At 39.2% G+C, this 23,983-nt stretch overlaps 1 protein-coding gene across 1 annotated transcript in view; it reads right to left on the reverse strand.

The window, feature by feature from the left end:
• The window catches only part of DNAJC1 (DnaJ heat shock protein family (Hsp40) member C1), a 236,134-nt gene that overhangs the window by 5,885 nt on the left and 206,266 nt on the right, over positions 1 to 23,983 (reverse strand). The window contains exon 10 of the mRNA XM_008002473.3: positions 4,242 to 4,290. Coding sequence (XP_008000664.3) covers positions 4,242 to 4,290 — 49 coding nt within the window. The remainder of the gene's footprint in view (positions 1 to 4,241; positions 4,291 to 23,983) is intronic.

Below are 23,983 nucleotides of genomic sequence, written 5' to 3' on the forward strand. Positions count from 1 at the left end.
TTAAAAACAATGAGACTGAAAAATTGCTTAATACTGGGTAAAATACTCAATTAAAGGCCTGCCTCCAAATTCACTTTATTTTGGCACCTAACTTTGAATGGCCATCCTAGTTGGAAAAGATGACCCAAAAGGATACATCTATCCACATGGAGCGTCCTGTTCGCCATGTTTACTATGCTCTGGTATTCACTGTACAATACAAATTATGAAAACATTTTCATAAAAATCTTCCCCAAGTCAATCATTTGGTCTTGCAAACTAAACAGAAAGTGTTATTTATCTGAGATGGGGGTCTTGTCACCCAGGCTGGAGTGCAGTGGTGTGATCGTAGCTCACTGCAGCCTCCAACTTCTGGGCTCAAGTGATCTTCCCACCTCAGCCTCCTGAGCAGCTGGGACTACAGGCCTACACCATCACGCCTGGCTGCATTTTTAACAAATGAGTTCACTTTGTTTGAAAGATTTACAGGTTAAAATTCTATTTTCAACACTTTTAAATCCGTAAAAATAAGTTTTTATAGGTCACATTGTTTTGGTCATAGAATAACACATAACAAAGAAAATACTATCAAGCATCGACTTTGTTTTTTTTTTTTGAGCCAGTCTTGCTCTGTTGCCCAGGCTTGAGTTCAGTGGCATGATCTCGGCTCACTGCAACCTCTGCCTCCCAGGTTCAAGTGATTCTCCTGTCTCAGCTTCCATAGTAGCTGGGACTACAGGCATGCGCCACAATACCCAGCTAATTTTTGTATTTTTAGTAGAGACCGGGTTTCACTATGTTGGCCAGGCTGGTCTCGAACTCCTGACCTCAGGTGATCTGCCCGTCTTGGCCTCCCAAAGTGTCAGTATTACAGGCGTGAGCCACCAGGCCCAGCCAAGGATCTACTTTCAAACGTCCTTTCTACAGCATAGTTTTCAAAACACTTTCACATTCATTGTTAAAACCCATCTTTATTTTGTAAAAATATTTTAATATAATAAAAGGATTAAATATATTAGTCTTCAGTGAGTATGCTGCCATTAACATAGAAAGAGGGAGGCAAATACAGACAGCGTGTGCACAACTAGTTACACTTCTAGACGTGTGCACCCCCCACTCTGATTCATTATTCCTTCTGTGGAGGGCCAGGAATGCAGACTCAGACACTTTTCATTGTATCCCCTTTCGTACTGTTTTAATGTTTTAAGCGTGTGCAGGTTTTTTAAATTTTAGACCCTACATCAATAAATTTATTTATTTATTTATTTATTTATTTGGTAAAAGAAAAGTATAAAATTGAAGATCTTTAAATTCAAAAACTTTTAAAAGTACTTTGTCAAAATACTAGGAAGCCTCCATATGATAGGAAATATTCCTGTGGTTGCCCTCCACCTTATAAAAAGATGTCACTGCAACTCTGGGGTTATCTATACATCCACTCAACTGGGTATCATGTTGCAATATCTTGAGAGCGAAAGAATGTAGGATGATGCCGAGTGATGAGGCCATCATCAACCTGTGAGCGCTGTGGAAATCCCATTTTTCCCTTGGGAAACACCGGTGCCCTATGTAACACATAAGCTCTGCTAATGGGCACAGTGAGGGTGCTGGCATAAGTCTGAGTATCAAAGATGAGAAAGCTTAATTACTCTCTCACTGCTTTAAGGTAAAAATAAAGATCAATAGAAATTCAAATACAGTCTTCTTAAATTCCAAAGAATCATCTTGTCTACCTCACTTTGGAGACCACAACTTCATAACAATAAAAAAAAAATGGAAACAATCAAAATGTCCAACAATAGAAACCTGTTAAATAAACCATGGGGCAAATATCTATATTATGGACTACTATGGAGCCATTAAGGTGATGATACAGACATATGAGTATATGGAGTGAAAAAATACAAAACAGTATTGTAGTACAGTCCCATTCTTGTAAAAATATTATATGCACATACGTGCATCAGAAAAGTCTCAAGAAATAGGCTGGGCGCAGTGGCTCATGCCTATAATCCCAGCACTTTGGGAGGCTGAGGTAGGAGGATCACCTAAGGTTGGGAGTTTGAGACCAGCCTGACCAACATGGAGAAACCCCGTCTCTACCAAAAATACAAAATATTAGCCAGTCGTGGTGGTGCATGCCTATAATCCCAGCTACTCAGGAGGCTGAGGCAGGAGAATTGCTTGAACCTGGGAGGCGGAGGTTGCAGTTAGCCGAGATTGCACCATTGCATTCCAGTCTGGGCAACAGAGCAAGAATCCGTCTCAAAAAAAAAAAAAAAAAAAAAAAAAAAAGAAAAGTCTGAAGAAATATCTCTCTCAAATAACAATTGGTAAGTTACATATGATTATTTTCTTCCTTTTGTTTATCTGTATTTTTTTGAGTTTCTATTAGCAAATATTTCTTTCCATACTCACTAAAGCAACTCTCTTAAGAAATAGCTGAATACCTCCATCTGGGTGTGTTCTTATCTGTAGAAGGTCATTTTCCCCTGTGCTAGCCTATTAAGCCAGCTGTGTTTTCTAAACCATCCATTTCAAACCCTTTGAAAAGTAACCCAAATCTTAGGAAACAATTTTAGAATATCTAATAATACTTCAGAAGCACAGCTTTGTGACTTAAATGGATCACACTGCTTACGGATTCTTTGTTAATTTGTGAACATAATCAGAAGAAATACTTTTATTTCAAAATCCTTTGGCTTCTTAAAGGCTATTAAAAAACAAAACACATAATTTAATGAATATATTTGTGACAAAGACCTTATGGTGCTTTTAGAGAGTCACAGGATGCTTGGATGTGGCCAAATATCACATCGGATTTGCTTATTTTCCTCTCTGTCCTAATGCTGGATCTGCTCTCTGCTCAAAGCTGCTTCTGGTGCCTTCTCTCAGCCACAAGTGTTGGTTGCCTCAGAGACGCACTTAAATATTCAACTCCACATTTCCTGTTTTCTTCATACTTCTGACCCTCTCCACCAAAGCTCCAGGAAGATCTATGTCAGTTCCTTACTCTGAGATGCGCTGCCTTTTCAATGGTATGATTTTGGAGAATGTCTTGAAGTAGACTTCTGTTATGTAACATTCCATTGCCCCATCTCTGCCTCCATGCCCACAGAAATAACTTTATTGGCAGAAAAAGAAATCCAGAAATATCCTCTTTGCTAAAGCCTGGAGAACTCCAAGTTGAATTCTTTTTTAAAAATTATTTTATTTTTATGTTTATTTTTCAGAAATGGGGGTCTCACTATGTTGCCCAGGCTGGTTTTGAACTCCTGGGCTCAAGTGATCCTCCCGCCCTGGCCTCTAGAGTAGTTGAAACGAGAGCTGGGCCACCATGCCCGGCTGGGATGGCTTTTTGAGATCTCTGGGTTTGCTAATTGTTGGCTTGTTCATCTGCATTACTCTCCCTGGCACCTGTATTCGAGTTAGGTTGGAAAGTTTCTGAGGCATGTTCTTACTTCCTGGTTCTAAGCAAAGAATATGGAGACTCTAACAAAATTCCAGTTAATCTTGGAGGAAATTGATTTTAAGAAACATAAATGCGGCCGAGCATGGTGGCTCACACCTGTAATCCCAGCAATTTGGGAGGCTGAGGCGGGAGGATCAAGAGGTCAGGAGTTCAAAACCAGCCTGGCCAAGATGGTGAAACCGCGTCTCTACTAAAAATACAAAAATCTGTCAGGTGCAGTGGCGGGCACCTGTAATCCCAGCTACTCCAGAGGCTGAGGCAGGAGAATTGCTTGAATCTGGGGGAGGCAGAGGTTGCAGTGAGCCGAGATTGTGCCACTGCACTCTAGCCTGGGTAACAGAGCAAGACTCCGTCTCAAAAAAAACAAAAACAAAAAACAAAAAACATAAATGCTTGGGAAAGCTGTTTGTCATCTATCCCAAAGGGTAGCTCTGCAAGTGCGGCAGTGACAGGGGTGGACAGTGCGGGGAAACAGTGTGCACACAGCATTTGCGTGGTGTGCAGAGACGGGTTTTCTCCTGCGTTCCCCGTCCCCACAAATTGAACTAGAGAAGATGATCTGTATATTTCTTTAACCTTATTAATTAAATACATCTTCTCGGCACCAGAATATGCAGGGATGGACTGGCTTGCTGGTGCCCGTATTTCGACCCCTTTTGGAGATGCGACCAGATTTAGAGTTCATTAGGCAAAACTTCTAGACCCTTGTATTTAAAGAAGTTATTATAAAAAGGGATTAATTTAGAAAAAATCACTTTAGATTAATGAGATAGAGGAAGTATGAACTCACCTGGGGAGCAGGTCACTGAATCCTTCAGTTGCTTGGCTTTGGTTGTCACCTATTTCAAAACATAAAAGCAAAAATCTTACTTTCCATGTACCTACTATAGGCTGAGTGAAACTATTCCATGTAAACTCCATATGAATGAACAGGGTTCACTGGATCTCAGGTCTGAAAGACCCTCAGTCATCTGTCCCATCCATTAATGTAATTAACAAGAAAATTGAGGCCCACATAGATTAAATGGATTGCTCCAAAACACCCATCCACTCAGCAGCAGAATCAGGACAAGAACTCACATACCTGGACTCCTTCTAGTTCAATGACAGTTCTGTTATACAAGGCTGCCTCTTAAAAGATACAACTTTCAAGGCCAGGCATGGTGGCTCATGCCTGTTATCCTAGCACTTTGGGACGCCAAGGCAGCTGGATCAGTTGAGGTCAGTAGTTCAAGACCAGCCTGTCCAACATGGTGAAACCCCATTTCTATTAAAATATAAAAAGTAGCTGGGCAAGATGGTGGGTGCCTGTAATCCCAGCTACTCTGGAGGCTGAGGCAGGAGAATCGCTTGAACCCAGGAGGCAGAGGTTGCAGTGAGCCGAGATCGCACCACTGCACTCCAGCCTGGGCAGTGAGACCTTGTCTCAAAAAAAAAAAAAAAAAAAAAAAAAAAAAAAAAAAAAAAAAAAAAAAAGATACTGCTTTCATTATGCAAACAGGTCATTTTTTAAACCTAGAATTTCCAGAAATTGAATATCTTTCTTCACTGGAGAATATTCTACCACTGAGTATTGCAATCAGTGGGGAAAATGACATTTATGCTAATGGTGTTATAAGATAGAAGTCCTTCCTTTCTGCAATCTGGAAGAAAACCCTAAGATCATCTGAGATTGACATTGGAGGAAGAATCTGTTGGTGGAGTGGGGCAGCTGTACCCAAGAACCATGATACCTTTACACATATGAGTGTGGATCCACAGAAAGAATTTGGTCTAGTGGTAATTTTTTTTCTTTATATAAATGGCATCGTATTTCATGTCTCATTCTATAGCTAGATCTTTCTTCATTTAACAATGTCTTTGAGATCTACATATAGATTTGCTTTATTTTTGTTTTATCTTCTCTTTCTCTGTCAGCTTATTTTGTTTGTTTGTTTGTTTGTTTTTAAAGAGATGTTTCTATGTTGCAGTCTTGCTATGTGGCCCAGAATGGCCTGTAACTCCTAGGCTCAAATGATCCTCCCACCTCAGCCTCCTGAGTAGCTGGGACTACAGGTATGAGCCACTGCACTTGGCTTTTTTTAAATTGAGATAAAATTTACAGAGTATAATGAGCAGACTTTAAATGTGCAATCTGATGTGTTTTGACCAAAAATCTCTGCCTGTGTAACCAACATCACCATCAAACTACAGAACATTGACAGGGCACGGTGGCTCATGCCTGTAATCCCAGCACTTTGGGAGGCCGAGGCAGGCAGATCACTTGAGGTCAGGAGTTTGAGACCAGCCTGGTCAATATAGCAAAACCCTGTCTCTACTAAAAATACAAAAATTATCCAGGCATGATGGCACATGCCTGTAATCCCAGCTATTTGGGAGGCTGAGGCAGCAGAATTGCTTGAACCCAGGAGGTGGAGGTTGCAGTGAGCTGAGAACACGTCACTGCACTCCAGCCTGGGTGACAGAGCCAGACTCCATCTAAAAAAAAAATAAAAAATAAAAATAAAAAAATTACAGAACATTCCTGTTATTCCAGAAAGTTCCCTTGTGGCCGGGCGCGGTGGCTCAAGCCTGTAATCCCAGCACTTTGGGAGGCCGAGACGGGCGGATCACGAGGTCAGGAGATCGAGACCATCCTGGCTAACACGGTGAAACCCCGTCTCTACTAAAAAAAAATACAAAAAACTAGCCGGGCGTGGTGGCGGCGCCTGTGGTCCCAGCTACTCGGGAGGCTGAGGCAGGAGAATGGCGTAAACCCGGGAGGCGGAGCTTGCAGTGAGCTGAGATCCGGCCACTGAACTCCAGCCTGGGCGACAGAGCCAGACTCCGTCTCAAAAAAAAAAAAAAAAAAAAAAAAAAAAAAAAGAAAGTTCCCTTGTGCCCTTAATGCAATCTCTATCCTGCCACAGATAACCACTGTTCTGACTTCTATTGTATATTTTTAAAAAATATGGGGTTAAAGTTATTAATTTTTTTCAAATGAATAAGTTAATTGCCCTAATACACTTATCTAACAAGCCATACTTTCCATTTATTTAAAATATGAATTTCATTAAAATTATGTTCGGCTGTATACATGTGCTATTATATTTTTCTATATTTCTCTATCCCATTAATCCATGTATATTCTTGAACCAACACTTCATGGCTTTAATGAAATTTGAAAGTAAAACGTCAGAAAGCATGATCATTAAGAGCCAAGAGTCAGGCAGATCTGCTCTTCAATCTTGGTTCCACCTCTCAGCTGGGTAACAGACAGCAATTTTCCATCCTTTCTCTGTTTCATATATTACCCTCTGTAATGTGTGGATACCACTACTAATACCATTTGCCGCTTACGGATGTTTTCAGTTTGAAACAAACCCTTAGCATGATACCTGGCAGACAGTAAAGGCTCAGTAAATATTACCTGTTACAACTGAAATAGATCATTTGTTTTCCATTCATACAAAGAGCAGAATTAGAACATTTAAAGCTGCTTGGAAACACTTTTCAATTTTGTTCTCTACCTTCCACTCTCTCTACAGATGACCTTGCTTCCTATTTAATGTAAGCAAACTGAACTTATCCAACATGAGCTTCCTTGACTTCTGAATTTCCCAGCTCAAAAATTTGCTTGCCCCACCACATATCCATCCCTTCTTTTATCCTAATTCAAAGAAATAAATGCATTCCTTCCCCTTGAGGCTAAATCTGCCCCTTGAATCCTCACAGAACTATGTGCCATCAGTCATTTGCTTTCATCTTCAACTTCTCCCTGTCCATCAGATACATCCCATAAACCTTCAAACTTAGCTCAAGTAGTCTACTCTAAAAGACAATCTTCCCTTGACCTTATCTTTTCTATTCTACTTGGCATTCATGAGAGTATCTCCTAGTTTTTCTTCTTTCTCTGAATGTTCCTCCACTGGCCTCTCCTATATACTCCTGCCTCTTGTTCCCTAATAGAAGTGTTCCTCAACATTCTGCCCATGTTCTTTCCACTTTCTACTCTGGTATTTCATCCCATCTATTCAACAATACTTTAGAAAAGAAATGATTAACCTACGTCTCTGGCCCTGACTTCTACGTTGGAATGCCAGTCTCACAGAAATTGACCATGCAACAATGGATCCTCGGATCTGAAAGGGACTTCACCTATGTAACATTAAGCTTACTATGCAATAGGCACTGTTCTAAATAAGTTGTGTGTGTATACATATTCCTCACAGTAGCGATATTAGGTAGGCAGAGAACTGTTATCCTGATTTTACAGAATCTGAGGCCTAGGGAGAATAAATAATATATCCAAGTTAAACAGTTACTGAGAAGCTAAAACCAGACAAGTAGGGATCTAAAATTTTTGCTCTCAATCACTATAACATAACCACCTTTTAAATCAAAATCTTTCATTTTATAGAAAAAAAAACAAGCCAAGTGCTCTTTCTGCTATACTACATAGCTTTACTTTCTAACTGCCATTAAATCTCTTAGAGGTCTCCTAGTTCCTGAAACTAAACAATGCAAAAACTAAACTCATCATTTTTTCTAATAAAACAACTTCTCTGCTTTTCCTCCACTGCTTAATAGTTTTATCACCCAAGCCACTTAGGCTCAAAATCTAACAGTCCATTTTTGGACTTTTCTCTCCTTCCCCAACCAGTTGCTTCATAGTATCAATTCCATTTGTTCCCTACTCTCTCAGACCTCCACCACCTGCACCAGTCCTTCATTCTCACTTGACCAAACTAATATAACACCTTCTAACAGGTCCCTAACTTAATTAATAGTTAATATTTAATGACTGATACTGAGCATTTTTTAATGCGTTTATTGGACTTTTGTATATCTTTCTTGGAGGAATATCTATTTCATATCCTGTATCCATTGCTTATGTGGGTCATTTAACTTTTTATTATTGAGTTGTAAGATTATTTTTTTCTTTTTTTTTTTTTTTTGAGATGGAGTCTAGCTCTGTCACCCAGGCTGAAGTGCAATGGCACGATCTCAGCTCACTGCAGCCTCCACCTCCCAGGTGCAACTGATTCTCCCAACTCAGCCTCGCAAATAACTGGGACTACAGGCATGCGCCACCACGCCTGGCTAATTTTTTGTATTTTTAGTAGAGATGGGGTTTCACCATGTTGGTTAGGCTGGTCTCAAACTCCTGACCTGAGGTAATCCACCTGCCTTGGCCTCCCAAAGTGCTGGGATTATAGGCATGAGCCACCATGCCTGGCCAGAGCTGTGAGATTCTTGATGTGCTCTGGGTACCTGTACTTTTATCAGACATAAGATGTGCAAATAAGTTCTCCCACTCTTTGGGTTGCCTTTTCACTTTCTTGATGGTGTCCTTTGACTCACAAAAGTTTTAAATTTTGCTGAGGTCCCATTTATCTATTTTTTAATTTTGAAGTTTTTGGTTGCTTGTGCCTTTGGTGTCATATCTAAGAATCCCCTGCCAAATCTAAGGCCAGGAAGACTTAAGAGTTCCAAATTAAATTAGACTTTAATTTCTTTCAACAATGTTATATAGTTTTCAAAGTTAAAGTTTTTGACTTCTTTTGTTTAATTTATTCCTAAGTATTTTATTCTTTTTGATGCAATTATGAATGTAATTATTAATTCCATTTTCAGGTTGTTCACTGTAAATGCATTAAAAAACTGATTTTTGTAATATTGCTATGTATCCTGCAACCTTGCTAAACTCATTTATTAGTTCCAATGTTTCTTTTAGTGCACTTCTCAAGATTTTCTACATATAAAATCATGCCATCTGCAAACAGATAATTTTACTTCTTTTTTTCCATCTTATTTCTTTTTCTTGCCTAACTGCCCTGGCTAAGACTTCAGTACAATGCTGAATAGAAGCAGCAAGAGCAAACATCCTTATTTGGTTCCTGATCTTAGCAGGAAATCATTCTTTCACCAGTAAACACGGTGTTGTGGGTTTTTAGTAGATGCTCTTTTATCTGGTTGAGGTACTTCTTTTTTATTGCTAGTCTGCTGAGTGTTTTTATAGTGCAAGGGTGTTGGATTTTGCCAAACACTTTTTTTTTTTTTTTGAGACACAGTCTCGCTCTGTTGCCCAGGCTGGAGTACAATGGCACAATCTTGGCTCACTGCAACGTCTGCCTCTGGATTCAAGTGATTCTCCTGCCTCAGCCTCCCAAGTAGCTGGTATTACAGTTACGCACCACCACACCTGGCTATTTTTCGTATTTTTAGTAGAGATGGGGTTTCGCCACGTTGGCCACACTGATCCTGAACTGCGGACCTCAGGTGATCAGCCTGCCCTGGCCTCCCAAAGTGTTGGTACTACAGGTGGGAACCACCGAGTCCGGCTCAAACACTTCTCTTGAGATGATCGTGTGATACTGCTTTTTATTCTGCTGACATGAGGTATTTACATTAATTGATCTTGAGATGTTTAACCAACCTTGCGTTCCATGGTTGATCAGGGTGATTTTTTTTTTTTTTTTTTAAGATAAATCTTCACCCAGCCTGAAGTACAGTGGTGTGATCAAAGCTCACTGCATCCTCCAATTCCTGGGCTCAAGGGATTCTCCCTGCTTAGCCTCCTGAGGAGCTGCAAGTACAGGTACACACCACCATGCCTAGCATCATGGTGATAATTCTTTTTATAAGCTGCCGAATTCAGTTTGGTAGTATTTGTCAATATTTGTTTGCATCCATATTTATAAAAACATTGGTCTGTAGTTTTCTTGCGATGTCTTTGGTTTTGCATCAATGCAATACTGCCATCATAAAATGAGCTGAGAAATATTCACCCCTCTTCCTTTTTTTTTTTTTTTGAGAGCACTGGAATTTTTAAAATGTTTGGTAGATTCAATGGTGAAACTATCTGGACTTGGACTTTTCATTGTATATAGGTTTTGGATAACTAATTCAATCTTTTTACTAATTATAAGTCTATCTATTAAAATTGTCTGTTTCTGATTCAGTTGTAGCAGTTTGTGTCTTTCTAGGAATTTATCCATTTCACTTATATTAGAAAAACGGCCATCTAATTACTTGATATTCATTTATTCATGGGTGTATTCCTTTATAATCCTTTTTATTTATATAAGATTGGCAGTAATATCCTTTTTTTTCCCCACTTTTGACTGTAGAAATCTGAGTCCTTTCTCTTTTTTTCTTGGTTAATCTTACTTAAATTAAATGCATGTTTATTTTCTTGATATTTTCCAAGAATCAGCTTTTGGTTTCACTGATTTTCTCTATTTCTTTACTGTTCTCCATTTCTTTTTTTTTTTTTTTTTTTTGAGACGGAGTCTCGCTCTGTCGCCCAGGCTGGAGTGCAGTGGCTGGATCTCAGCTCACTGCAAGCTCCGCCTCCTGGGTTCACGCCATTCTCCTGCCTCAGCCTCCCTCCATTTCTTTCATTTCTGCTTGTATTAGTCCGTTCTTGCATTGCTATAAAGAAATGCCTGAGACTGTGTAATTTATAAAGAAAAGAGACTGAATTGGTTCATGGTTTCACAAGCTGTACAGGAAGCATGGCAGCATCTGCTTGGCTTCTGGGGAAGCCTCAGGAAACTTACAATCATGGCAGAAGGCAAACTAGGAGACAGCACTTCACATGGCCAGAGCAGGAGGAACAGAGAGCAAGGGGAAGATGGTGCATACTTTTAAACAACCAGATCTTGTGAGACCTCTATCACGAGAACAGCACCAAAGGGGGAAATTCAACCCATGATCCAATCACTTCTCACAAGGCCCCACCTCCAACACTGGGGATTACAGTTTAATATAGAATTGGTGGAGACACAGAACCAAACCATATCACTGCCCTATTTTTTTGTTATTTCCTTTTTTCTGTGTGCTTTAGGTATAGTTTGTTCTTTTTCTAGTATCTTAAGGTGGAAAGGTTAATGATTTGAGATCTTTCTTCTTTCTTACATAGGCATTTATAGCTATAAATTTCCCTCTAAGAAGTGTGCTAGCTGCATTCCTTGAGTCTTGGTATATCATGTCTTAATTTCATTCATCTCTGATAATTTTCCAATTTTCCTCATGATTTCTTCAATGATCCACTGATTATTTAGGATTGTGTTAATTCCCAAACATCTTTTGATTTGTCCAGATTTTTTTTCCCTGATACTGATTTCTAATATCATTCCACTAGAATTAAAGAACATACTGTGTATTATTTCTATCCTTTTAAACTTATTGATGTTTGTTGATGTCCTAGCATATAGTCTATTCTGGACAATGTTCCATGTGTAAAGAAAAATGTATATTCTATTGTTAGATGGCGTGTTTTAGAAATATGTTAGGTGAAAGGGAGCTATTGAAATTTCCAACCATTATTGTTTAACTGTCCATCTCTTCCTTCAAGTCTATCAGTTTTTGCATCATGTATTTTGGTGTTCTGTTATCAGGCGCATACATATTTACAATTGTTATATCTTCCTGAATTGGCCTTTTTATAAATGTCCCTCCTTAGTAATTTTTTTTTTTGCTTTAAAGATTACTAGAGGACATACAAAGATGTATAAAGATACAGAATATATTGCATTTTACCTAAATAATAAATCAAGCACAAGAGCATAATTCTAAGAAAAGCTTATGATTTATCTTGTAGAATTTAAATTTTTCTCTGCTTCCTGCCTGGATAAGTAAGTTGTGACATATATGGTCACACAACGAATTCATATAAACTTTTCATTTGAGGTCAACTGGCAAAGTCACAAATACATGTGACCTCAGAATCTCATAACTTAAGATTCATATAACTCTCTAACATCTTAAAGTCATGCTACAGCCTTTCATATACATTTTTTATCTTATATGAATAACTATTAAACATATTAATGTATGTTCTTATAGCCAAATGGATCCCTAACATCAGAATCCTGCCCAGTAAACACATTCTAATGGCACGTGGGGATGAATTACCTTAGAGAATCATTCACCTAGCATTGATATTCTAGTATTAGAACATAGCCTTGACTGACTTAAGGTTTCCTGATACATAGTCAAGAACAAGCTTCCTGTTTCTACAGAGTCATGGACTCAGTTTGAGAAGAGAGTCGCCTTATACTGGTAGTAGATTCTGAATACAGCATCTATCACAATTTAGCTTATCCATCACACATAATCTGAGTCCTTCAGATCATTACTGTCAAATAATGGAAACGATGTGACATTGCTATTGTCATTTTGGGGCCATACTTTTTTTCCCCTCACTTAAAAGGCCAACTTAGAACTTATAACAGGTTCATTAGACAGAGGCAAAGCACAGTCGATTTTCCAATTCTGTGTGGTCCAATGTTAATATTCAAGTTACTTTGCAAAGTCTACATCTCCTGCTGTCATAAGACAGTTTCATAAAAATGATAACTGCAAGTGACTTTTTTTGTTTTTTGAGAATTTCCCTTTTCACTAGTTTTTGTCTTGGGAAGAGCCATACACATGGTGGATGATGGCAAAATATTTTTGTTTGGGGGCAAGTTTGGCATCTTCAAATGATCATTTATGATTCCAGGTAGATAAAGAAACTTCTAAATAAGTAGTGGTCTAATATAAAGCTCAATGCCAGGGTGACTCAGTAAGATAGTAAGTCAGTTTGGGAAAGTAAATTCATCTTTCCATGACCATGGTCATCACCAAATTTATTTCTCTCCTTTAGATCTGAATGACTTTCAGTAAAGTGGGTACCAATTTACTCTCAAAATGTTTAGTGTTTATTTTCTCAGACAGTATGTAATGAATTCTTCAGCTAGTCATTCTATTTTTATATCATGTGCAGTTTCAGAAGATATGGGACTTTTTGTAGCCTCTTCTTGGGAGAATACATTTATTCCTATATAGGTTTCACACAGATGAGGCCTCTCTCTTCTTCTTTGGTATCTGAGGAACTAATATTGTGGGCTACTGGCTTGGGTAGGCTTTTGGACAATCCAAAGTGTATTAATAGTCATATGCATTGTAACTGTGGTGGAATATGTTTCACCACATTACGATTCCAAGCAGAAAACACTTTCTAACTCCTCTTCCTAATGCCCAAATTTATCTCTAAAATGCTTATGAAATCGGGGTCCTATGGTCTAAGTTTGTGACTTATGATAGGTAAGGGTACAGTGAATGAAAAAAAACTAAAATAGGTTGCATTCCCTCTAGTAAAAACAGATGAAATTAACAGAAAATTAAATCAGCAAAATGAAAACTATAGTTCACAAGCCAGAGCTAGGATCAGTTAACAGCTACGTGGTTACATATTTCTGTTCAATATAAAGAAGAATTTTCCAATTTTCTGAGCTATATAAAGTATATGTTCACATTCCTGGCATCTTCAGGTAACTAATAAAATAAGTACCGAATCTGGAAAATAACCTTAGGTCATATTTTTCAAATTCTGGCTGTCAGTGATATTTTAAGTATTACTCTAGTAACAAAAATTATGTAACTGTGAAGTTCATTATTTTCATTTGTTAAATTTACTCTTGGTCAACTTTCCACTTGAATTTAGCCCTCATTACAAGTGAGAACTACTACAGCGTTCAAACACAAAGCATGTTCTGTTACTTGAACATTAAATAAACCACTCTGAAAAAGTACTTTTTTTCTTCTCTCCCTTCTCCTCCTAAATAAGCCACCTGAAAAATGTTTCCAACCGGTAGAAAGCAGTGGTGCTCATTCCTGTTATTTCTCTAATGTCTTTAAACTTTTCTGTGGATTATCTGTCTAGATAGAAAAATATGAGATGATAATTGTGTTCATCTTAACTTTTAAAAGAGAAGGTGTTTCATTAACTGATTACCTCTATAAGCAATGTGGATAGCCATTTCCTGGGAGAAAACACTTATGCAAAAAGACAGTTGTGTGGTTTTGCAGATACTGTTACTCTACTAGTGAACACCGTAAAAACATAATACATATTCACCCATATTATTCTTTTTAATGGTTTCCCCAAATTTTAAGACAAGGAGGCAATTTTAAATTGCATTAACATGTAATAGCTCAGGTATCACCATTCTATTGACTTGCTGCATTTTTAACTATACGTAAGAAGGTGTTATATATAATTCAGAGTAATAAAATAAATCCTTACTAGCCAGTATGATAACATCACCAGACCACAGACTATACTATGAGCTAAACCAGTTCTTTTATGAATATCATTCATAGTATTCAAAGTGTATGTGATTATTACTAGTAAATTTGATACAGGGTTTAAAGTTAAAGTAGATACTATCCTTTTGGTAAGATAGAGGGCTCTGATGAGTGAGTACAAATTACAGATTCAGTATACTAGTAACATAGAACACTTAATAAGATCCAAAGACTATGTAAGAATCTTAAATAGGAGATATAGAAAGAAATGGCTTCTTGTAATCTGCAAATATGCTTTGCTTTAATGAGTCACTAAAGAAGATGAAAAAGTGTTCCATTAGAGCTTAATGAGTCCTTGAATATTTCTGTGGTTCAAATATTCAAAAGGATACCTGTGAGAGTCACTGCTTGCAGAATCCCTTAGGAGCATAGCCACATAAACTGGCCAGTCTCTCAGGACATGAAATACCTTGCTCTCACATTTACTCCCTTTTAGCCCAGCACCCTCAGGAAACCAGGTGATTTCACTTTGAAGATATTATCAGATCAAAGTATGACAAAGAACAGTGCCGCCACATATGCAGGGTTTGAAATCACGTTTTTGCTAAACCAAAAGGGCAACATGGCCTAAGAAAGAGTCAGAATGGTCTGAGTTGTAGGCCCGGCCTGACAATAACCAGTTTTGTGGCCTTCTTTATCTCTTTTTAAAACTCATATCTGTAACAAAAGTGATAATGTGACTTACAATTGCATAATGGTTCATTCCTATTAACAAAGTATTTTCATAAGACTGTCACATTTCATCCCCCAGCTACCTTGTAAAACTGATATCACAGGCTGGGCACAGTGGCTCATGCCTGTAATCCCAGTACTTTGGGAGTCCAAGGCAGGTGGATCATCTGAGGTCAGGCATTCAAGACCAGCCTGGCCAACATAGCAAAACCACGCCTCTATTAAAAAATACAAAAATTAGCTGGGCGTGGTAGTGCACACCTGTAGTCCCAGCTACTTGAGAGGCTGAAGCATGAGAATTGCCTGAACCTGGGAGGCGGAGGTTGCAGTGAGCCAAGATGACACCACACCACTGCACTCCAGCCTGGATGACAGAGTGAGACTCCGTCTCAAAAAAGAAAAAAAAAAAAATGCTGATATTACAGATGAAAAAACTCACTGAAGGTCAGAGTGATCTGAGGACCTGCAAAGTCATATACTTGAGTCAGAACACCTAAGGCAGGTTTCCTTTTAAATCCTGTTTTCTTCCCACTTTACATCTTTGTCCATAAAACAAAAGGATTGCGTTCATGATTTCCTTTTAGTTCAAATATTGTATGGTTCACTGGATGTCACATTATTAATGAAATATCCCAAATACCAAAGATTTATTAAGTATTCACTTAGTACATCACTGTACCGAGAATGGTAGTTTGTATATGCAAGGTATTATCCTATCCATTTCAAGAGGCTTACAATTGGGCTATTTACTTGCATATTCATTCAAGACACTGCAGATTAATTAGAACTGTGCTTATAAGAAAAAAAAATCAGCTTCTTGCTTTAAAAAGGTCTTATTTATAAATCAATATTGGCCAAAGCAAGGAAATAGCAATCCAAACAGGCTTGTACACTGGCAATTTGAGGGTCTGGCCTCATGTCTCAAGAAAGAGGCCAATTCTGTACTCTTAAGCTGTATTACTGCCAATTTCCCATTGTGTGGAGGTAGTCAGGATGCAAGCCCTTTGTACTTCAATTTCCCCAGTGTTCATCAGATGTATCTGCCAGTGATATTTGTCACCCTACTATTTGCAAGGATTGAAAGAATCCAGCAGGCTTGGTAGGTATCTCGTTCCTCTCTCTCAACTATTGCCTTTGCTCCTCTTCAAGGTGTGTCCTCTGTAGAAGAAGAAAACTGAAGGAGGATATCCTCTGGTCCAAGGCCTGCAAGTATTTGTTACTCCTTTACCAGAACATTTACTCCATGTCCTTTGACAGGGGAAAGTAGGCAGTCAAAAATACAACAAAATTCTAGAGATGGCTCTAGAATTCCTTTGAAAAATAAAACTGTCTTTGTTGAAGGGATAGTCTGGCAAGTGTTCCAAGTGGAAGTTGAATGCTCTCCCTGCCCTCCTGGGCCTAGATGGCAACTGCCACCTGGACATCAGAGGAAAAGGCAAAGTAGTCTGTAGAACACAGGAAAGAACATGGAGTCCAGGTTGAGGGTTAATCTGGAAGAGAGAAAGTGACAGGAAATGGAAGGCAGAGGAAGATGAAAAAAGAAAAAGGAGAAGGGGAAGGGAGAAAAGCAACTGGAAATAGTATGACTAAGAAGGGCACTGGACCACAGTGATATCTATAACTAGTATGTAATGTGTGGATTTTAAATTGTTATAGAGCGTTCCTCCATTTCCCCTATAAGATCACTAGGAATGTCGATCACTGTGTAAACTTCAAGCTCCATTTAATCTAGATCCACTCCTGCTCATTAACGCTTTTGGATAAGTAGATTCTTTTTTGAGAAATTCACTGTCATATAGTACAAAGGGGACACACTAGAATACAGGGGCGTGAGGCAAGAAGAGTGCACACCTTGGGAATTAACACACATAATGGGAATATTTTTAGATTTTTCATGGACTATAGAGTCATTGGTGGTCTTAGCCCATTGGTTCTGGATCTCTAAGAGGCAGAGAGGTCCATCTGTCACCTGAGTTATAATATGATAAAGATAGCGGAAAAGAGTAATTCCAGATCATACATTAGGTTGTTTACTATGTAAATTCAGGCATTTCATCTAACATTTGGGTGCCTTCAGATTTCCCACCCATAACAATCTCTTGAAAATTCATTTCAGACGTAATGATGAGGTTTTGATTTTAAAATGGGAAAAAAAAAATATATATATATATATATATATTTTTTTTTTTTTCTTCTTTTTTTGAGATGGCATCTCGCTCTGTCGCCCAGGCTGGAGTGCACTGGCATGATCTCGGCTCACTGCAGCCTTCGCCTCCTGGGTTCAAGTGATTCTAATGCCTCAGGCATCTGCCACCAGAGCGGCTAATTTTTGTATTTTTAGTAGAGTCGGGGTTTCACCATGTTGGCCAGGCTGGTCTCGAACTCCTGATCTCAGGGGATCCACCTTGGCCTCCCAAAGTGCTGGGATTATAGGCGTGAGCCACTGTGCCTGGACTAAAATGGGAATTTCTATCTATCCAATTACCTTCTATCCCTACCGGATATCGCTATTAATGTTATTTTCTTGGTACTAATGAAAATTATAATCTTGTTTGTTGTATAACTACTCATTAAGCTGTTTTACATATTTATATTTTATAATAACGGAGGAAGTATGTAATAAAATAATATTAACAACTTTATGCCAATTTATTTCAAGATTTAGTTTAATGGGATACATTCCTAGAAAAATCAAATGTTGTAAAATTTACTCAGAAGAAACAGTCTTGGCTGGGTGTGGTAGCTCATGCCTGTAATTCCAGCATTTTTGGAGGCCGAGGCGGGCAGATCACCTGAGGTCAGGAGTTTGAGACCAGCCTGGGCAACATGGTGAAACCTCATCTCTACTAAAAGTACAAAAATTAGCCAGGCATGGTGGCGGGTGCCTGTAGTTCCAGCTACTCAAGAGGCTGAGGCAGGAGAATTGCTTGAACCCAAGAGATAGAGGTTGCAGTGAGCCGAGATTGCGCCATTGCACTCCAGCCTGGGCAACAGAGCGAGATCCCATCACAAAAAAAGAAAAAAGAAGAAGGAGAAGGAGGAAGGAGGAGAAGGAGAGGAAGAGAAAAAAGAAGAAAGAAGAAAAGAAGGAAGAAGAGGAGGAGGAGAAGGAGAAGAAGAAGAAATAGAGTTATTTGGGGAGGTGACATCAGCGAGATGACTGACTAGAGGCCCCTAGTGCTTGTCCCTTCCATAAAGACAGCCAAAAACAAAACAATGAATAAACCACTACATTTGAACAGAAATAACCAAAGGAGAGTGCTTGAGCATGTCAAAGAAGTAACAGCAACCCTGGTGAGTGCAGAAACTCAGGACAGTCACATAAAGAACACAAGGAAATGCCAGTCCTCTGCCACTCCATCCCCCAGCTAGGATCAGCTGGGAACCAGGTGGCCACTTCTGTCTTTGATGAAAAAGTAGGCAAGAGGATCCCAGCAGCTCCCACCAACACCTTAGACACCTACAGGCCTCACCACTGGGGTCGCTTGCAGTCCTCACAGGCACTAAGCCCAGCTGAGGGAGCTGCCAAGAAGCTGCACAGCTTTGCTTCCCCAGAGAAGTAGCCAATACTGTGTTCCTCCCACTGTGGCCTGCACGGTCACCATGCCACACCATCTTGGAACTGGAACTAATGCTGGAGTAGTCTTGCTCTGGGGGCTAGTAGTCATGGCACCCCTTCATCCCTGAGGCTACCCCGCCATCAAAGCACCTTTGCTCAGTGGTCTGACATCCCCAAGTGGCTCAGCTGTGAGCACCTTTCCCTGTGGAATCAAGCAGTGGTGGAACTTCCACCCCCCACCTCCCATCACCTTGGGCTGGAGCTTAAGCACCATTTCTCCCTCCTGAGGAAAGGGTACTTTGACAGAACAGCTCCATTTACCTCTGTCAGCTGCGGCTGTGCTCTGCCCCTATAGGCCTGAGCTGGAACTGTGTACTGCCTCCACTGGAAAGAGGGCTTTGCTGGAGCCCTGCACCCATGGTGCCTGGGCTGCCTGGGCAGCCACACCCCTGTAGGCCAGAGCTATAGCAGCACGTTGCCCCCTGGGGAACTCATGCCTTGGCTGAGCTGAGAAGCTGTGCATCCCAGGGCTAACCTGATGTACTACCCTTTGTCTCAGGGAAACAGAGCAGTGACTAAGCTCAGACACCCTACCCTACAGGCCAAACAACTCCAGTACCCTGCTTCTCTGGAGCTGGACCAGCACCTTAGAGTCTGGGCTGTTAAGACACCTCCCTGTTTGGGGAGGAGTGTTATCGCTCTGCCATTTTCTGCCCCTCATGGCCCAAACGACAGCTATGCTCAGCCATTCTGGGCTACTTGCTGCCACTGCACTTGGACTTACAGAGACTGAAATACTGCTGAGCCCCACCATCCCAGATTGTAGAGTTACGCCTCACATTTAGCGACCTGAGTTTTCACTGAGCCCTACTGGTTCAGGCTCCTGAATCAAAGCCATATCCTGCCCTAGGCTCAAACCTCCAGAGCACACCTTCTTCCCCGGAGTCAGGCCAGAGCTGTGAACTGCTCCCCAGGGGTAGCATCACAGCTACAACCTGACCTCCTGGACATCAGCTGCTAGAAGGTACCTCAGAGTCACAGATGCTAGCACTAAAAGCAACCTACATCCAACCCTGCCACAGAGAGCAAGCTTGCACCCCAAGACGCTGGTGTCATAATAAGGTTCATAAGACCCTGAGCTTCATAAGACTCCAGCCCCACAGATGCTCTGAGCACCCACACCTGGAATTTAGCCACTGTGGCAGCTGCTTGTAGGCCATGCCAGATCCGACAGCAAGAGGGATCCCCCTGTGGCTAAGTTTCCCCACTGTGGGGAAGTTGAGAAAAGGACTCCAAAAGCCCCTGCTACCAAGGAATTAACAACCTATGCTACAACTGCTGCCACAACCACAAATGTCTACAACCTAGGCCACTGAGGCATTCATATTTATTACTAACGTTGAATACAGATGAAGAAGCTGCACAGAGACTATACCATTGCACCTACGTGGAAAGAGTTACCACCCACTCCCCAACTGGTACTGTAAGACCCAGGCGCAAGTTTTTCTCTACGTATGAAAGCCACTCTAGAAAGTTTGGAAGAGGCTATTGTTTCACAAGATGCACAGACATCAATACAGGGACATAAGAAATATGAAAATCAAGGAAATATGACATCACAAAAGGAACACGACTCTTCAATAACAAACCCTAATGACAAGGAAATCTGTAAGTTGCCAGTACAAAAATTAAAAAGTAATGATCTTAAGGAAACTCACCAAGATATAAGAATGTACAGATAGATAATTCAACAAAACTAGGAAAAAAAAATCAGGATACAAATTAGAAATTCAACTGAGATAAATATCATGAAAAAGAATCAAACAGAAATCCTGCAGTTGAAGAATTCAACGAATAAAATAAAAAATACAGCCAGGTGTGGTGGCTCACACCTATAATCCCAGCATTTTGGGAGACCGAGGTAGGTGGATGTTCAAGCCAGCAGTTCAAGAGCAGCCTGGCCAACATGGTGAAACCTTGCCTTTACTAAAAACACAAAAATTAGCCGGGCATGGTGGTGCATGCCTGTAATCCCAGCTACTTGGGAGGCTGAAGCATGAGAACTGCTTGAATCCAGGAGGTAGAGGTTGCAGTGAGCCGAGATTGAACCACTGCATTCCAGCCTGGGCAACACAGCGAGACTCTAGCTAAAAAAAAAAAAAAAAGACAGCTTAAGTAGCAGACTTGATCTAACAGAAGAAAAAAAAAAAATCTCTGAGTGTGAACACAGGTCATTTGAAATTACCCAGTTAGAGGAAAAAAAAATCAAAAGAGTAAAAAAAAGCTTACAAGATTTATGAGACACCAGGAAGTAAATAAGTGTTCATATTATGGAAGTTCCAGAAGAAGACATGGAAAAAGGCATAAAAACACCTATTTAATCAAGTAATAGTTGAAAACTTCCCAAATCTGGGGCATCCAGAGACCCCCAAATAGATTCAACTCAAAAAGATCCTCCCAGAGGCACATTATAATCAAATTTTCAAAGTCAAAGACAAAGAGAAAATTCTAAAAATGGCAAGAGAAAAATGTCAAGTTACATTTAAGAGGATTCCCATTAGATTTCTCCAGAGAAACATTGCAAGGTACAAGAGAATGAATGAAATAATGTATTCAATGAACTGCCAAAAAACAAACAAACAAAAAAAAACACCCACCAAAGAATAATGTACCCAGCAAAACTATCTTTCAGAAAATAGAAAGAAAATCTTTCTCAGACAAGCAAAAACTAAGAGAATTCATCACCACTACATTGGCCTTACAAGAAATGCTCAAGGAAGTCCTACATCTGGCAGCAAAAAGATGATAACCACAATCATGAAAACACTCAGAAGTGTAAAATTCACTGTTATAGCAAATAGACAAAGCAGAAAAAGGATCAAATTTTAATATTACAGAAAACCACCAAACCACAATGATGAGAGGAAGAAACGAAAAAAAAAAAGATACCTAAAACAAGAAAACAATGAGCACATAATGACAGGAGTAAGTCCTCATTTATCAATAATAACCTTGAATGTAAACAGATTAAATTCCTCACTTAAAAGATAGACTGGCAGAATAAATTTTTAAAAATATGACCCACCTATACTATATGCTACGTACAAGAAATTCACTTCACTTGTCAAGACACATACAGATTGAAGGCAAAGGAAGAAAAACATACTCCATGCAAAAGGAAAACAAAAGTGAGAAGACATAGCTATATTTATATTATATAAAACAGACTTTAAGTGAAAAGCTGCAAAAAGAGACAAAGAAGGTAGATTATATGATGATAAAAGGATCAATTCAGCACGATGTGAATATATATGCACAGTTGTGAATATGTATGCACTCAACATTGGAGAACCCAGATACATAAAAGCAAATATTATTAGATCTAAAGGGAGAGATAGACTCCAATACAATAACAGTTGGAACTTTGACACCCCACACTCAGCAGTGGACAGATCATTCAGACAGGATATCAACAACAAGAAAACACTGAATTTGAATTGCATCTTAGACTAAATGGAACTAACAAACATTTACAGAACACTATCCAATACAGCTACAGAACACACATTCTTCTCATCAGCTCATGGAACATTCTCCAGGATAGACCACATGTTACGCCACAAAACAAGTCTCAACAAATTTTTAAAAAGTAAAAATCATATCAAGTATCCTCTCTGACCACAATGAAACAAAACTAGAAATTAATACCAAGGGAACTTTCAAAATCATACAAATATATGAAAATTAAATGTGCTCCTGAACAACCAATTGGTCAATAAAAAAACTTAAAAGAAAATTAAAAACATTCTTGAAACAAATGAAATTAAAAACACAACAAATAAAAATCTACTGAATACAGCAAAAGCAATATTAGAGGGAAGTTTATAGCCATAAACAAGGAGAAAGATTTCAAATAAATAACCTAATGATGCATTTCAGGGACTAGAAAAGCAAGAAACGAAACCCAAAGTTAGCAGAAAGAAAGCATTAATAGACATCAGAGTAGAAATAAAATTGAAACCAAAAAAACCATACCAAAGATCAATGAAACAAAAAGTTGGTTTTGTGAAAAGATCAACAAAATTGATAAACCATCAGCTTAGAGTAACTGAAAGAAATGAGAAACATGGATAGTTCACCCATCATTAAAGAAATGAAATCTGTGGTCAAAAAAAAAATCTTCTTTGGAGACAATATCAGTCACACTTTTATTACTCAAGCACTTTCAGAGCACAACCGCTGATGTGAATGAAATGAATATATTCCTAGAAATTACTAAAATTTAATCAAGAAGAAATAGAAAATCTGAATAGACCTATAATAACTTAAAAACAAATGAATTAGTAACTAAAAATCTTCCCATAAGCCAAGGCCTAGTTGGCTTCACTGGCGAATTCTTTCAGATATTCAAAGAAGATATAACAGCAAATGTTCACAAGCTTTCAGAAATTAGGGGAGGAAGGAACACTTTCTACTCATTCTATGAGGCTAGCATACCCTGATATCAAAGCCAGGCAAAGACATCACAAGAAAACTATAGACCATTCGCTCTCATGAACACAAACAAAAATCCATAATAAATTATTAGCTAACCTTGGCCGGGTGCGGTGGCTTATGCCTATAATCCCAGAACTTTGGGAGGCTGAGGCGGGCGGATCACTTGAGGTCAGGAGTTTGAGACCATCCTGGCCAACATGGTGAAACCCTGGTCTCTACTAAAAATACAAAAAAGTTAGCTGGGCATAGTGGCAGGTGCCTGTAATCCCAGCTGTTCCGGAGGCTGAAGCAGGAGAATTGCTTGAACCCAGGAGGCGGAGGTTGCAGTGAGCTGAGGTCGTGCCACTGCTCTCCAGCCTGGGTGACAGAGTGAGACTCTATCTCAAAAAAAAAAAAAAATTAGCTAACCAAATCCAGCACCATATAAAATGTATAACATGATCACCATATAACATGATCAAGTGGGAACATAAGGTTGGTTTAACATCCAAAGATCAATTTATATAATATGCCATATTAATAAAACACAGGATAAAAATCATGTGATCATCTCAACAGATGAAGCAAAATCATGTGACAAAATCCAATGTCTATTCATGATAAAAACTCTTAAGCTAGAAATAGAAGGGAAGTTCCTCAGATAAAAAGCATCTATGAGCCCAGGCACAATGGCTCACGCCTGTAAT

The sequence above is a fragment of the Chlorocebus sabaeus genome, chromosome 9 (assembly GCF_047675955.1).
Source record: "Chlorocebus sabaeus isolate Y175 chromosome 9, mChlSab1.0.hap1, whole genome shotgun sequence".
Classification (NCBI taxonomy): domain Eukaryota; kingdom Metazoa; phylum Chordata; class Mammalia; order Primates; family Cercopithecidae; genus Chlorocebus; species Chlorocebus sabaeus.